The sequence below is a fragment of the Hetaerina americana genome, unplaced genomic scaffold (genome assembly GCF_022747635.1).
Source record: "Hetaerina americana unplaced genomic scaffold, ioHetAmer1.1.p SCAF_5, whole genome shotgun sequence".
Classification (NCBI taxonomy): Eukaryota; Metazoa; Arthropoda; class Insecta; order Odonata; family Calopterygidae; genus Hetaerina; species Hetaerina americana.
Genome location: NW_027287095.1, coordinates 87,626,886 through 87,644,117, shown reverse-complemented (window position 1 = coordinate 87,644,117; position 17,232 = coordinate 87,626,886). Strand labels below are relative to the sequence as shown.

At 36.6% G+C, this 17,232-nt stretch overlaps 1 protein-coding gene across 1 annotated transcript in view; it reads right to left on the bottom strand.

Moving 5' to 3' along the window:
• The window catches only part of Pi4KIIIalpha (phosphatidylinositol 4-kinase III alpha), a 76,806-nt gene that overhangs the window by 33,241 nt on the left and 26,333 nt on the right, over positions 1-17,232 (bottom strand). The window contains exons 9-16 of the mRNA XM_071593040.1: positions 10,384-10,484; positions 9,372-9,522; positions 6,563-6,764; positions 3,647-3,833; positions 2,952-3,209; positions 732-1,031; positions 472-605; positions 71-172 (exon numbers count right to left, since the gene is read on the bottom strand). Coding sequence (XP_071449141.1) covers positions 71-172; positions 472-605; positions 732-1,031; positions 2,952-3,209; positions 3,647-3,833; positions 6,563-6,764; positions 9,372-9,522; positions 10,384-10,484 — 1,435 coding nt within the window. The remainder of the gene's footprint in view (positions 1-70; positions 173-471; positions 606-731; positions 1,032-2,951; positions 3,210-3,646; positions 3,834-6,562; positions 6,765-9,371; positions 9,523-10,383; positions 10,485-17,232) is intronic.

The window sequence follows — 17,232 nt, the reverse complement described above, 5'->3', positions numbered from 1 at the left end:
TCCACATGAAAAATCACTTCATTTCAATGATGCAAATGCTGTTTTAGATAAAGATGAAAGCCCAACACACCAGGATATGCACTGCCACATGCCTCCCTTCTCCTTCTGAATGGCTGTGTCACTTAAGTATTCAAATATCGGCTGCAGGCAAGGCTCACTTGAATTCTCTACCCTGTTCAAATGCACGACGTCAAGAAAATATTAATAGCATTTTCAATGGACATATTAGAGATATATTGGAGTCATATTTGTAAAAAAATAGAATTATAAACTTAGAAGGCATGTATTAAGCAACACTAGACTATTCAATTGTGTTCTCAGAGACAAGTTACTGCAGCTCATACTTTTACAAGAGCACCACAAAAACAACAGGTTCTTTAAAAAGATTACAACTACATTATGTCATATAAAACTACTCAATAATAACCTAATGAAATCATACTGATATATAATTGTTACTGAAATACAAACCTTAGTGTTTCCAGCGAATAAACAGATAATACATAGGTACATTGTGCAAATGACAGTTTATTTATGTATGCTGCAATTTCGTTCACAGGTTCCAACAAGTTTAGGATCTGATTCTTTAAATCTTGAATTTCATTCTGCAAGAGAGAAAACAAAATATTAAGGAATCAATTCCATGTGAGAAATACATTTAAAAGGACCAGTTGTTAATTAGACATGTTTGCTGTAAGGTATGGCAAAGGAGTTGGCGGGATTTTTCTCACCAAAGACACACTGTCGTTCCGAACAGCTGAAGTGTACTGCAGTTCACGCATCTCCGACAGGGAAGAAGTCTGAGAGGTGAGGAAGGGTGATTTGACAGCTATCTCTTGCACACCGAGGTACCATTCACGAGGCCAGAGGCCAACGTCCGAGGCTGTGAAGCCCATCACAACGCAGTAGAGCCAAAAGTCCAGGAACCTCTTGTGGAGACGAGGACGCGGCTGTCTTATTTGCGGCAGGCGACGAACCAGGACAGCAATCACAGGAATCAGCATTCCGAGGTTGCCAGCACTGTTTGATGCCTACCACAGAAATAAAAGAATTAAACTGAAGACATCAGCATCTTCAAAGCACCCTTAGGAATGTGCCTTCCTTTATTGCAAGTGTGAAAAGGGCAGAATGGACTGACACCTCCACCAATTACAGTTCACTCTGAAGGCTTTGCTTGCATTAGGGAGGGCTTATTAAGTCTTACAGAAGGGAAAATGCATTGTTGAAGGGAGGGAATGGCAATTTGGGTCTCTTGATTCCACACATGGATTGATATTACTAGCAATGACAAGGAGGAATTAAACTAAGCCATATGTGGCTCCACTTTCAACTTTTGCTTATGGAAATGTTCAAGCAATTTTTAATTTTGAAAGCATCAGATTAGCAGCATTTCTTTTCCAGGTATGTATTACCAATCCATAACTGTGCAAGAGTTGAGTATATATTATGAAAATTGAATTGTCAGACTTGACACAACAAATGTCTTTGCATTCACCCCTCATGCTGGACCCATGTAAACTACAAATTCCAAAGAAACTGCAGGAGATGCCGCAACAGTAACTTTTAACGGAGTCATCCGCTAATGTGCATTTCAATGCAACAATTTCAGAGTGTAAAAATCATTCGCCAAGTTAAAGTTCCATTTAGGACTGATTAGTGCTGTAGGATACAATGCATATCCATAGAGACAAATCTCAAGAAAGTAAGTGAAAAACCATTAATAATTCATGTTTGAATGAAGTTTTTCCAATATTCGAACTAGATTTGAAAGAATGAGAAAAATTTATCAACGAGCAGAATTTCTCCGAATACATGCTGGTGGATAAATTATTTCAAAATTGAAATAAGGAATGAAATTTGCTCTACAAGGGAAAAATTTCAATTTTTCTAACATATTCTTATGGAACAAATATAAATATTTATGGGTTTGCACCTGGTTCACGAATTTAAATTTAATATCCCTATGGGTATAGGAAAGAGTTCATTAATGCTTGAGGCATATTGCAACACAACATGTGCATTATTTTCGGAATAAGAGTGGCACAAACAAACAAATCTCCAGATTTACATATTGGGAATGATGTGATGCCAGAGACATACAGTCAAAATTGTGAGATCCAATTTTATTTAGAAAAGCTTCCAAAATCATAGTTATTTTGTCTTCATATTAGTGCAAAAAGGGTGAAATTTTTTTCCAATAAAAATTCCACGTAGCACAAACTCCCAGAAGGAAGTCGCAGTTGCAGAAAACTAGTTAAAATATAATTTTGGAATGAGTGAAATCTCTACAAAGAGACATTTAAATTTCCATGATCATGCATGGCAGAGAAATTATTATTTCACATACCGGATTTGTATAAAAAGTATAGGTATTAACTTTTTCCTGACGTGTGCGTGTAGTGCTGAATTCTGACCTTCGGTTAAGTGTACGCAGGATCGCAGATTGTATTGGTATTGAAAAGATGACAGTGCACACACCATTATCACTAAAAATTTGGCAATGCAAAACTTCTGCACTAAACTTGTCCTCCTTAAGGTTTTGACGGACAACCAAAAGCCGCGTCAAGTCTGCTTTCGACAACCTTCTGCAATGGCATTGCAATGATTCCCCAACCTCTTTACTGTCCCAACTTGGCACCAGCAGATTATTTCCTATTCCTAGAAGTGAAATCCTCCCTAAAAGAAGACCACCACGAGACCCCAAAGTGCCATCAAAGAAGCTTGCACGCATACCCTTAAAGACCTTCCAGAGTCCACCTACTTGGAAACCTTTGAATCATGGAAAAACCACTGGCAAAAGTGTCTATGATCAAGGGAAGTACGCTGTAAAATTTTGAGGCATGTCGTAATGGCTGAAACAAATCTATTTTCCAAAACTTTTCCTGATACATTTAATACAAATCATGTACACTTGATGCATGCTTTCTCTCCATTTGTTGGTCTCCACTTACTTTGAGCATCCCTGGAGCCTTCTCCGAAGCTCTCTTTCCCTCAAGGCCCAATTGAACAAACAGTTCAAGCAACCGAAGCAGCAGTTCTATCATTTCTGCTTCGCCTTGCAAGTTGGCAGCAATGTTGGCCAATGCATTAATGACTTGACTTGAAACTCGTCGGTAGGTCGTTTCCCCCCCAGATGAGGAGTACGAAGCACTGCTTGCCTCGACCGTTACACGCGTGAACAACTTCATTATCTCTTCGTACACATGTGGCTGCGAAAAAGATAAGAAGGCAAAATTTTGATGCATTCCTGAAGTATCCATCACACTAAGGTGCAATTTTGCATTATCAAGCACTAAAAATGACCTTTTAAAAAGATTCTAGCGAGGGTCAATGCGTTAATTTGAAAATAGGATGTACGTCAAAATTAAGGAAAGAAGAATGAACTTAAACAGCCAGCATTGCTGTAAAAAACAGAAACGAGATCAAAGCAAAGCTGCCACATGCAGAGGATCTACTCTTTTCAAAAAATATCAACCAAAATGACCACTACTTAAATAAATTTAGTTCTAGCACATATATAGCACTTAAGGGTTATCGGTAGCTGACTGTTAACAACACACTGAAGAATTCAATGCATAAATATTCATCCCAGACTTAAAAATTACATTTTTGTAGCAAATAAAGACTACCAGATAAAATATCTTACCTCACACTTTGAAATGATCATACAACCCAACTGATCAACAATGAGGATGTTGAGGTGAAGTGGAGACCGACAGAAACGCTGGAGGAAGAACTGGAGGACAGTGTCAGTCGTACGAGGGATGTCCCGCAGGGCCACACTGACGTGGCCGAGCATTGTTATGATGTTTGTTGATATTAATGACGACTCCCTTTAAGGGACATTAGAAAAATTGTTTCAATATTATTTATCATGAAATTAAAAGAATCAAAAGTCACAAGACACCATTCTATAATATATTTATATGCATGTATGTAAATGCGTGAATTTAAGACAAATTCAAAAACATATTCACAAGCTCAACTATGGATTTCAGTCAACCAGAATGGATAAACTTTTAGCAATGCAGGTGAAATAGTTTATACAACCAGACATTATATTACTACAGTAGAATTTTAATATCATGAGAACACATGATATTAAATTTATTACAATATAATGAAAATAACAATACAGGGTGCGGCTAGGATAAATTCAATTTGAAATTCCTGCCATTTTATACCACATGTCCAGGATGTCATCGGCGGTCAAATAAGCTTGACGTATAAACTGAAGAGTCATGACCTCACAATGGTTACAATGCTGAGAACAAGTGCAGAGTACAACTGAAGAGCCACGATTATTGAGAGTGTGTACGCGCCGGTCGATTGGCGACAGAAATTATTTGCTTCTTTGAGTACCTGAGATCGACCGTATATGATGTAGTCACAAAGTACGAGGCATAAGTAAGGGCTGTTTCCTTATATTTAAATATTGGCACTTCAGAACACAGTTTTACTCCAGCAGTGCCATCAACTGATTCATTGAGAATCTATAGCAGCCTTTGTTTTGTTTCAGAAGTCGTTTGCTTGTCCGTGCATGCAAACAACAATGTCCGCGACAATCGTTCATCCCGCCAGCTGTGAAGTGCGTTGTTCAGTCATACGATTCTTGTATGCAAAAGGATTACCGGCGGCTGAAATTCATCGGGAGTTATGCCTAGTTTATGGCCCTACAGTTATGAGTGAAGGAAAGGTTAGACAATGGTGCCATGATTTTAAAAATAGACGAACAACTGTCCATGACGAAGAGCGAAGTGGCAGGCCCAGTATTCTGACCGATGAAATTGTTTCCCAAGTGGAACCTAAACTGCGATGTGATCGTCGATTGAAAATTAATGGCCTGGCTGAAAAATTTCCTCACCTTGGACGCACTACTGTCTACAATATTGTCACAGAAAACCTCGGTTACCACAAATTGTGTGCTAGGTGGGTAATTCTCACCTGACCACCACAAAGAGCAAAGACGGTCCAGTTGACGAGAGGTTTTGACTACCCGCCGTACAGTCCTGACCTTGCACCTAGCGACTACTTCCTCTTCTTGGACTTGAAACAGTGACTCAATGGACAACGTTTTGAAACTGAAGACGAACTCAAGAATGGCATTGTCAATTGGTTCAACTCCCAGGCGGTGAGCTTCTATGCAGAGGGGTTAAAGAAGCTGGTGTAGCGGTACGAAAAATGCTTAGAAGTGAACGGCGATTGTGTAGACAAGTGAAGTAGGTTTGTAGCTAACTATAAGTGCCAATAAAATGTGTTTCATATGAGTATATTTTTTCCTGCGGCCAAACGGCCCTTACTTTATGAGTTTGCCTCATATAATGAATCAGAAAAACCCAACAATAATATTGCAACATCGGCGAGGAAAACTCACTCGAAGGAGCACTTTGTCAGGATGCCCGATGTCATCCAACAGACTCAGGAGCTTATTTTTGAGGATCCAGGGCACTCAATTTGAAAATAGTTGTCAGTGTGAGAGAAAAGTCCGAGTCGAATCATAGAGGAGGGTACAAGTCTCACAACATTAAAATAAGACAGATGCTTTCTGAAGCCATCAGGGCATACCGAGTTCAATGCTGCAATCTGCTTTTGTGTTCCTTAAAAACAATGCCGCTGGATGAATCAAATTTTTTTCCGAAAAAAATATTTTTACTGTGAATGCCAAATCCAACCATAGGAACAACTGCTGGCTCACCCACGACCCTGAAGATGTCCCCATTGTTCCCAGAGCATCATTTCCAGGGAATGTTCATATGGCGATGTCACCACATTTCTTTACCGAAGAGAAAATATCAACAAAGTTGATTTGAGTGTTCAGACAAATGTAGTGATGCTGTGGATGGAAACTGTGTTATCTGAAGACCGTAGGTTTTCCAGCAGGATGGTGCCCCAGCCCATACAAGTCATTTGGAGCAAAAATGGTTATTGGACGTCAACAACACGTTCTGATTCAAAAAACTCTGGCCTCCCAACATCCCGAATTTAAATCCATTGGACTACTAATAGTGGAGCATGGTTGATAGGGTCACAAACAAGTCCAAACATCCAAACGTTTCGTCATTGAGAGCCATCATTGAAAAGACATTTGCTGACATGGACCATGGCACATTAAGACAGGCCTGCTCATGCTTCAGACCAAGAATGGAGGCCATCATTCAAACAAGTGAGAGATACATTGAGTAAAATTGTTGTTTATGACTAGAAAAAAATTTGGTGCAAAAAGTTTTGTAAACATTTTGTAATATTTTTCCGGAAAAATTATTTCATTTGCCCAGATTTTTGTGAAACACCCTGTTCAATGAGCAATCATCCGAGGCAGAGTTTATTACACTTTGAACAACAAGTAAGGTAAATCAGTAATAGTGAGGCTAACATATTATTTTGATTATTTTAAAGAACAATAAATAAAAAGATTTCAACCACCAATTGGAGTTTAAGTCCTTAATTTATTTTAATTCATGTTCTCTCACTTCTAAGTATGCCTGACACACTGATATTCAAACAAAAAAAACTTAAATCAGTTGTATCGAGCTTTAAGTTTTAAGAAAAACTGATGAATTACCTCTTTTCAGACTTCTCTGCAGTGAATAATCTGTTGGATAGGGCTGCCACGAGGGCTTTGATGCAGTCAGGGTCCACGGCATGAGCCGCTTCCAATGCAATGCAAAGGTTTCCAATGGCTGCATCCCTGAGCTTCTCAAAGGCAGCTCGACTAGAGCTGAGCGTTCGCCCTTCGCTATTGTAGATCTGCTCATTAGTCTGAGCTGAAACCAGAGATATTTTAACATTAATAGACCAGAGGATTACGAGGGAGGTCATTTCTCAATACTGAAATCTAATCAACAAGTCCTCAGACCTTGAGTGTGATATAAAACTTTAAAATCTGTACACTATGTAATGTAGATAGGTAGCAAGTGCTGCAACATTTGTTACCATCAGCAGAATACATATGCATGCTGATCACAAGAACATGTAGCTTTGTAACTGAATTTGTAGTTTTCATAAAGCACCCAGTTCGCATAAGGAATTGCGCATTCAAATATTAAAATGCACCCTGGCATAACTTTGACCACATGCATGCACAGTGCTTCAGATGGGATCATCCATCACAAGATCTCAAAGATTTAATCCTTTGAGCAAGGAAAATTTCTCCTTTTTTTAATTGATCAAGTTAGATTCTAGTACGGGCTTGCTTTTAAAATACATCAAATTCAACAGAAAATAACTTAATATAGAATTCCAACTACGTTTACCACAGAGAAAACTCTCAGGAAAGGTAAAATGGCTTCCAAAAAGATTGTATATCACAGAGCCAATGGAAAAATATGTGATGAAAACATACAAAGTTCCACTGAGTTCCTAAAAATCCTGAATCACAGCTAAAGAGGTGATTTATTTGCATGATTTGAATCTAATTGAAAATAAGGACACGTTTGTTTATGAAGCAACAGAAAATATGCACGAGAACATGTGAAAAGAGTCAGTTTGACTTTCTGTTTGGTCAAATGCAAGTTAAGTCCTAAGCTTCCGTTCCCTACTCTCATTAAGATGATTCCAGTGAATGGACAGATACCCATCACACTACTGGCAGCAATAAATGCCAAAATGTGAACACTTTCAAAATTGTCTTAAAAGAGGTTGCATTCACTGTCTATGACAAGTTTTACGCCAGTACAGAGGTTTTATCCATTCTTTGTGATTTTTTTATTTTTAAAATTGAAGAATGATTGTTCAAAATTTATGGAAACACACATACTGAACAACTTTTTTGTCTAAATATATATTTTATAAAATGTTTCCCACATTTTCATAACACTGTCATCATACAAAGTAAAGTAAATATGTAGATGAAGACTAAATGTACACTAAAAATATAAACTATTAAAAGAACTGTTACCTAATTACACTAACACAAGATTTTGTTTGAAAATATATACACCTAGTTTACAAAATATATAATAAAATTGTCTAAAATAATCAACTTGAACTAATTCCTAAATTAAGTTGAAAAAACTATGCCAAACCTATAAGATAAAAATTGAAAATTTGGAAAGCCAAAAATCGCTCATTCAACAACATTACCAAAATGTTGAAGAATCTTTTATTTCCGGAGCAGATTGTGGCCAAAACTGTCTCGGGCGTAGATTTTAGGGCCCCAGGAAAACCCACTACAAAGGCCACCAAAGATGAGCCCTACTTAACTTCTACCTATCATATAAGAACTTTTCAACCTGCATTTTAGCTCTTGATTCCTGTAAATGAGGGGAACTAGTAGAAGATGAAACTATGTCAGTTAATACAGCAGGTTTTCCTGTATCATTTTTCAGCAGCTTCCTTCCCAATTCCAACTTATTTACACTCAGTCTTATGTTTTAATGTTTAAAGCACATACAATTTATAATAATTTCATACATTATATCTTCATCACACACAAGAATACTGTGAAACATTCATGTGAAACATCCATGAAACTGTGATTGTTCAATGGGTTCTGCGAATCATTTTTCAGAGACCGCCTTCTTTGGCACCAAATTATTACATATTTCCATGATAAACATTTTGGGGGGATTCCATTTAATCAAGAAATTACTGTCTGCATAAGATCAATGCAACATGGTATAAAACTACCCGATGGATCTTTAATACCCTGGAGTGGATATCACATTCTCCAAGGATTCAATTACAATTTTCTGTTAACAGAAACAGTTAAAAAGACACAAGACCCGGGTTTTACTGCATTGGATTCATCATCAGGAGAGGAAATGGCAACTCTTTTTCATACCAACAATGAGGAGAGCCAAAAGGGGGGGGGAAACGGGGGAGAAAAAAACGGATAGAAAGAAGGGGCTCTACTCTGCAATTGCAGCATAGAAGATGAGAAAAGGAGGGATACTACCACTGACCAACAACAGTCAATTCACGGTCATAGTTCCTCTAAAGGGTTAAGCTCGCATCAGTTGCTGGTCGAGAGTAAAATGCTCACATTAAAATCACTGGTGTGGTCATGGTTTAAAAGGTGCTTGACAAAATTTTTATCAAGTTCACACTTGTTTCTACATTTTTAAAATTCTTCCTTCCTCGTTGAACATAAGAGAGAGAGAGAGATTTGCTGTTTTCTTTCCCTCACCTGATGACAATGCTAATTTATTTGAAACCCAGGTTATTTAAAATCTTTAAACTGTAGTTCTGTAAACGTTTCCCATCAATGAATTGCATCTTTCCCCAAGTTTAAGAGTGAAAACAACCTAACTTAGTAGCCATTATTATTAGTTCTGAAACTATTGTTTTTGTTTCCATTTCAATTCTGGTTGTAGTCTTAATGACCAGGAACCTAAGACCTGTACTGAACCAAAACACTAGTAAGAACCAACCAGAGAGCTGCTGCAGATTCCTGAGACCCAGTTCTCCATGTTGCCAGTGGAGCTTCGAGAGGATGGGCGAGGGTGTGACCAAAAAATCCCTCAGACAGTATATGCACGTACTAGCTATATTAGGAAACTTTTGAGCAAGTTTGCCCAAGCCCTGTGAAAAAGAAGGACAACGTTTATTCTTTCAACTTTCAAATGAAACAATTTTGCAAAACGATACATTGCAAAGAGTTTTTAAAAGGTGCTTGATCAGCTAAAACCAAACTATTACAGTCAACAGCCTACATAGCCACTGTTAATAAAACTTACGAGTAGTACTTAATGTTTCTCCATAAATGTTTGATTGAAACCTCATTAGCATTTTTCTGTTAAATGGAATATTTGAAAGATCGTTGACTGGTTACAGAGAGCACTGATGATATCCTTGAATAGGAGTTTTATATGAAAGCCAACAAGTACCTTAAACACATATACTTCAAAGAAGTTCAAATATGAGATAAGAAGCATTTCAATGAGTCTCTCTGATCTAAAGGAATTTAATGGCTCTGAAGTAGGTAATATTATTTACACTGGCTATGACACAGACACTTTACATGAGGCCAAAAAAAAAATTCTTTTCTAGCAGAGTGAAAAGCAATGCCTCCATAGGCATGCATTATAGATGGCTGAAATTTCTAACAAATATTTCAATTAAACTGAAATGCACAAGCCACCAGCATTAACAAATAAACATTGTATTAACAAAAAAAATATATGTACACATATACGCACATGCCAAGTGCAAAGAAATTACAGAAGCCTCAAGTCTCACATTTAAACTCTGCATCATTGATGGAGAAGGATTGCAACATTCCTTAACTAACGATGTGTGGCATAACAAATGATCTCCCTAGGAAATGGTTTCAGATTAGGTGATATGGGACCAATAAGCAACCATATCAGGGATGGCACAAATTGTGTATCTTGTTCAGAAATCAGACTAAAGGAAGATGTTACAGCATATCAGTAAGCATACCTCAAGACACACCATCAGCAATGGCATGTGCCCAAGAACAAGTTTATGACTGTCATTGGTGTTAATTTTTCCAGACAGACGACCGCAAAGGCTGTCAGCACCTAAAAACAAAGACAACCATTCATAATGCAATTCACAAGCACAGCAATACACACTGAATGCTATTTAACTGAAAAAGGTTGAGTGAAACTCACAATGATTTTATGAGACCAGTTAAATATGCACTTATAATACGAAGCTTGATTTAAATTAACAGTCAATTTCCAAGCAAATTAACTCGGCAATTGAATGAAATGGCATAGCACAGTAAAAGCCTTATTCATAGTTACTTCATGATCAGAAGTTTTCCTACTCTTGGTTTATCTAAAATCATAATCAATAACATCATGTAATTATTAATCAATCCTGCATACAGTCCTACTTTTAAAGTCAACAAAGAGTAATAAGGAAAGAAAATTAATTGGAAACTTATTACAGATTATAGATGTGCCTTTATTTAATTCTGGGATCAACATAGTTCTAAAAAGTTATTTTTGAAGATAACTTTTTAAATTGCAATTCATAGACAAACATTCACCTACATGTGACACTATCAGGGATAAAATGAATCAGGATATTTACACTGCATTAATTTCTACATATAACTGCAAAAATAAATATTCCTAAGAAATAAATAAAGAACAAATATTCTGTATGTAAAATCCTAACTACAGCGTCAAATTTTCCAATTATTACACATGAACAGAAGAACCTCTCATTAAATCATAAGACCATGTCTTTTCTCTGCTATTCATAATTTATAGAAAAATATAATGAGTAATAAATAATTTGCAATTTTTTTCAAATAGTCCTCTTTCCCTATATTAGTACTATTAAATCAAGGAAAACTCTCCAGGTACTTCTGAAGTTATTAAATCAGGCATCTCCCACCAGATAAAGTAATACTTTTTTTATTCCGAATAAAGAAATCATTTTTGAAGGGCATAGAATAGTTTTGCAAAAAATTGGTTTTCATCATTTTTAGAAATTTTATTGATTCTATCTACATTCGATTTTCCTCACAAAAGGCAGGCTTAGTAACATAATTCCTCAATTCCTAGTGCATTTGGAGGAGGACTAGACAAAGTTGAATTCCTTTGAAATTAGCTTGCAGAAGGCTTATACTAATCATTTCAGTTAAATTTTTACATTGAAATCATAAGAACCTATAATTTTTTCTCAATGAAGACATTTTATTTCTACCACACTAATTTTTGCTAAAGCTGTCCAATGGAATGCTTGGATGAAACGGAGAATTGATAAACTCTTATGTCTGGAATCTATATATAATATTTCCCTTGAGTTAATGACTGCTTTGCTTGCATAAAATATATCCCATTTTAAACTTGATAAAAATATCTCACTAACTTGTATGGATTTTGGTATATTTCAAACACTTGGACATTAAATCATGAAAGTCAAACAAATCATAGTAAAATTTGTTGTCTCAGGCGTAACTTTGTGGAATTTGCATAACATATTGAAATGTAATGAAATAATTGACTTTGTAATTCCACACACTTCCACACACAAGTGTGTGGAATTACAAAGTCAATTATTTCATTACACTTCAATAAATCATAGTAATATTATGCAACCATGCAGCTTCACAAGTGAGACCATTATCAATTAATTCACTAGACTTTAGCAAGGTTATGGAATAGAAGTATAACCTGAATTATGATTATTAAGAGGGGTGAAGATTTAAGATGCCTTATGAAGGTGGTCCCAGAAGCACTCGGCCTGACCTAGAGATGGCGGTAGTTGTTTGAAAAATATCACTGAATCGGAAAGTATGGAACGTATAAAGCATCTGCTTCAAGTCTAAAGACACTGCATTGTTTAGTATTTGTTTCGCAGCCATCAATCGTGCACATTTTCAGTGAAATTGTGAAAATGGAGAAAACTGGTCATCGTTATGCGATACAATACTTCCAATTGAAAGGCCTCAGCCCAACCAATATTAAAGCTGAACTGGATTCTACTCTGGGTGAGTCTGCTCCTCTGTTTAATACAGTAAAATATTTGGTAGCAGAGTTTAAATGAGGCCGTACAAGCTGTAAAGATGAGCATCACATTGGTCGACCAAATGAGGTGATTACTCTAGAAATGGTGATGAAAATCCACAGTGATACAGGATGATCATCGCCTGAAAGCTCATGAGCTAGCACACATATTAAGCATTTCAAAAGAGTGGTATATTGAATATTAACTGAAAATTTGGACAAGAGAATGCTGGGTGCAAGATGGGTGCCGTGTTTGCTCACACCTGAGCAAAACCAGTGTTGTGAAGATGTTTCAGATGAGTGTTTAGCAAAGTTTCACAGCAAAAAAGCAGAATTTTTGCACTGTTTCATAACCATGGATGAAACATGGGTCCATTACTTCAACCCCAAGACAAAAGAACAATCAAAACAATGGATTTCAAAGGGAGAACCAGCTCCAAAGAAGGCGAAGACCGTTTCATCTGCAGGCAAGGTCATGGCGTCGGGTTTTTGGGATGCCCGTCAGATAATTTTCATTGACTATCTTGAAAAAGGAAAAATTATCAACGGTAAGTATTATGTGAAGTTATGGCAGCATTTGAGCGAATAAATCAAGCAAAAGCGGCTGCACTTGGCTAAGAAGAAAGTGTTGCTTCATCAAGACAATGCACCAGCTCACAAATCCGTTATTGCAATGGCCAAAATTCATGAATTAAAGTTTGAATTGCTACCTCATGCACCGTATTTGCCAGATTTAGCCCCCTTGGATTATTTTCTGTTCTCAAACTTGAAAAAATTTCTCAGTGGTCAAAGATTTTCCAACCACGAAGAAGTGATGTCTGCAGTTAATGGCTATTTTGCAGAGCAAGACAGTTCATCTTGTAATAAGGGAATCGAACTTATTGAACATTGCTGGAAAAAGTATATAGAGCTGAAAGAAGATTATCTTGAAAAATAAAACATTTCTTTCTAACATTTTTGTGTTTTCTTTGTTGGGTACTTCTGGGATTACCCTTGTAAGTAGCACTTGAACTTAATTACTTTAATGCATTTTAAAACCATCAGAATGAAAGCAACACTGCAGGACATCGAAAATACTGCATTCTACAATAATGAAACCTGAGCAAAATTGGTGAAATAAAAGCCTCATATCACAGTACCAGTCTGTAAATAACCAAGAATGAGTCATAAATAACAGTAAAACTAAATGGATTATTATAATACAAACATTTCCATCAAATAATTTCCAGACATTATTTACTGTATTGGATTTTTTGCAGTCTTATTCAAGTGACTAGTACTGAATGAAAGGAGGTTAAAACCACTTGAAATTAAGAGTATTGGATAGATTGCACATCTACAGAGGTCATAATAGAAAAGGTTTTTTTCAGCTTACATCTATTGCTTTCAAGCCTGATATTAGGGACTGGCATGGACTGCTTCTGTTCACAAGGCAATTAACTTTTAATGTATGGTTAGTATGTTCAGTTTTCAACAGAGAAATTAACTTACAAATTCATGGAGATGTAATAAAATTTTTGAGAGGAATTAAAATGCGACCCAGAACATTTAACTTTTTCAAATAACCTTTAATCTTAAACACATACACACTGCCTAATTTTGCAAGTGGGAATTTTAATACAAGTACAATGTTGCAATATGAAGACCTAAAAAGAAAAAGAAGCTATAAAACCTTCCCGCATTAGATCAACAATATTGAAAGTAAAAAAATATTGATACTCCTTAGTTTGTTGACATTTTACTCAACAAGGTTTTTCTGAACTTTCAAGATTCAAGGTTTTCAAGTGTAACACTGGAGACCAGTCACAATTACGAAGGTCTATTTTAATGAAATGATATTGTATATACGAGGGTCATCCGGAAAGTAGTACCCGTTCGTGCCGCATGAAGTGCTGACGACGCGAGTAGCCGCTGGACGAGGTCAGATAGCTTCAGTGGCTTGTCTGCCTTCTCTGAGCCAAGTTGCATGACGCTAGCATTGCCTGTGTTGTTTCTGTGATTGTTTACAATGTTTAAAAAAATTGAGAACGCCGCCAGTTGTGAAGTGAGGGCAGTGATTAAATTCCTCAATGCAAGAAACGTTCGCCCATGTGATATTCATCGCCAATTAAAGGAGGTGTATGGAGACAATGTAATGGACGAGTCGTCTGTTCGGCGGTGGTGTCGCAACTTCAACATGGGGAGGGGGAACACACACGACGATGAGCGTTCGGGGAGACCGTCTGTCATTACAGACCAACTGGTGAGCTCAGTTGACGAATTCGTGAGGAACGATCGGCGCGTCACAATTGATGACATCTGTGAGCATTTTCCCAATGTTTCTCGAACAATTGTTCATGAAATTGTTAAACACCATCTGCATTATGCAAAAATTTGTGCAAGATGGGTCCCTCGCGTATCTCAATGAGCTGGCGGCGAAGGACTATGCAGCAGGAATACAGAAACTTGTCACACGTTATGACAAATGCCTTAATTTGCTTGGAGATTATGTTGAGAAGTAGTTTAAAGTATCCTCTTTCAAATAAAATTTTTTATGTTTGTTAATATTTACTTTTGTGTCTTTAATTCACGAACGGGTACTACTTTCCGGATGACCCTCGTATGTATATATATATATAACAACAGATTCAGGCGAGCTGTAGTGGGAGTTCATCATTATAAGAAAAACAAATTTGCACTTTTCCACAGATTAATTGGTTACGTACAAGGCGTTTCAGTTCATCGAAACATCTTTGTAGAACTAAAACGTGTTGTCCGTTACAAATAAATCTGCGGAAAAGTTAAAATTAGTTCTTCTCATAAAATGATATCGTTATAGCACATATACATATCACTGAATAAAAAAGTCAACGTCTCACATATGAGCATTTTATTATATACTTTAATCTGAACACAAAGTTATCTCCTTCACTCCAATATGCACACATTCAACAACTATAGATGTTTAGGTTGTGGACCAGGAGTACTTTACTCTTCACATGAAATTTAGAGGCAAGTAAAGCCATTAAGTTCTGACTAAAGAGAGTTACTACTGTCAATATCATGTGATTATCAGTTACAATCAGAATTTAAAGCAAAGAATAAGGTTTTCACTGTGCAAATAACCAATGACTATTAGGCAATATGTTATACTTATTAGGCAAATCTGAACAAAATAATACTCATACTTCATTTTAATTGGCAAGAGTTTATTGATCATCAGAATTAGGTTGCTTTATTATTTTAATTATTTTTAAATAAATTCAAATTAAGAGTGATAAATGGAAAAAATCATGCCATGTGTAAAAATAAATATCCTGAAGTAATATGAAAACCGTAAAGTTTTACAATTAAAGCATCACATCCAGGATATGGTTTCAATGAACTTATTGTTAGTCTTGATATGCATAAAAACAATAAATTCCTTTGGCATTTGCACAAAATTCCAATCTGGAATGAAGTATTCATTAGTATAAAATGAAAAAATTGAAGCACTTGCATACTTAAAATAATAATGATATGCCTTTTTCGAAACTGTCAGTCAAGCATTATCAAATTTCAAACACAAACCATGCAGATGTAAATAAGTATGATCACATAGATGAAGATTCACAAGCAGTATTCCTAATTGTGTGCCAAATTCTGTGGCACAAAATGAGAATTATTTCACTCAGTAAAAAGCCTATTTTACATTAGAATCACAGATATGGATGATGACCAATTGAACAAAGCAATCTTTGAAGAAAGCATATGTTAGATAAATATGTACACTTTGATTTAGCATAATGTTAATCAAACTTAATCGACCTTAAAACTGTATTTAAATAATTAAAAATTCACTCATTTGGGGGCACCTTGGAAAGATCTCAACTAATTCCTCACAGTTACTCCAATGTAACATTTGTACTTAAAATTGAAAATTCACTCAAAGTTAAATCACTGAAATCATTGCTTTATTTTAAATAAAGAAAATATCCCAAAATAGCAGTCAAACTGAAAAAATATTAATGGTATTTATGCTGCAACATCCCAATATAAACCTTCAGATGCACTGATTTTCTTTGACTTACACATGAAATGGTCATCTGAATCAAACAGTGGTGAGCTTACCATTGTCTAACATCTATAGCAGAAATAAAAAAAACAAACAGAAGGTTTCGGAAAAAGTCATTGCATCTCACGGAGGGCGTCACTAGTCCAGCCAAATAAACTATTAATCCAGGGAACAATGGCTAAATTGAAAGGCTATCTGGTAAGTAGGAGTTTTTAGAGGAGGTGACCAACAGCTGAGGTCATTTGCGCCATTGAGGATTGATGGGAAAGGATGAAGGGTGGAGAGAAACCCGGCATCTGCATTAGCCTACTCTTAATGAAAGGCACCAAGGGATCCACAGCTTAACGCCCCATCCGACGGATGGCATACTCACTCAAAGTGCTCCCCATAAAGCACCTCAAGTAGGGATCAAGATACCACTGAAAATATCTGCCACCACCGGGGTTCAAACCCGGGCCCCCTCGTTAGCCACTGCAGCATCCCAATCCCCCCCAGCTACATTGTAAGTGAGACCATGCACCATTCTGAATTTGGTAACAAGGATGTGCAATCTGAAATGCACACTGTTAATAAAACTGCCACACAATGGACTTATTGATAAGAGTCTGGCTTTACAAATCCTCCATGCAATGAGAGTTAAGATAGACAACAACAAACAGGGTCACCATCTGCAGAAGAATGAGCCTTTGAATAAGCTTTACCCTGCATCTTCAGGAGTTCGGCAGGGTGAGTTGCGATGAGAAGGGATAGCTCCGAGAACAGACTATTTGT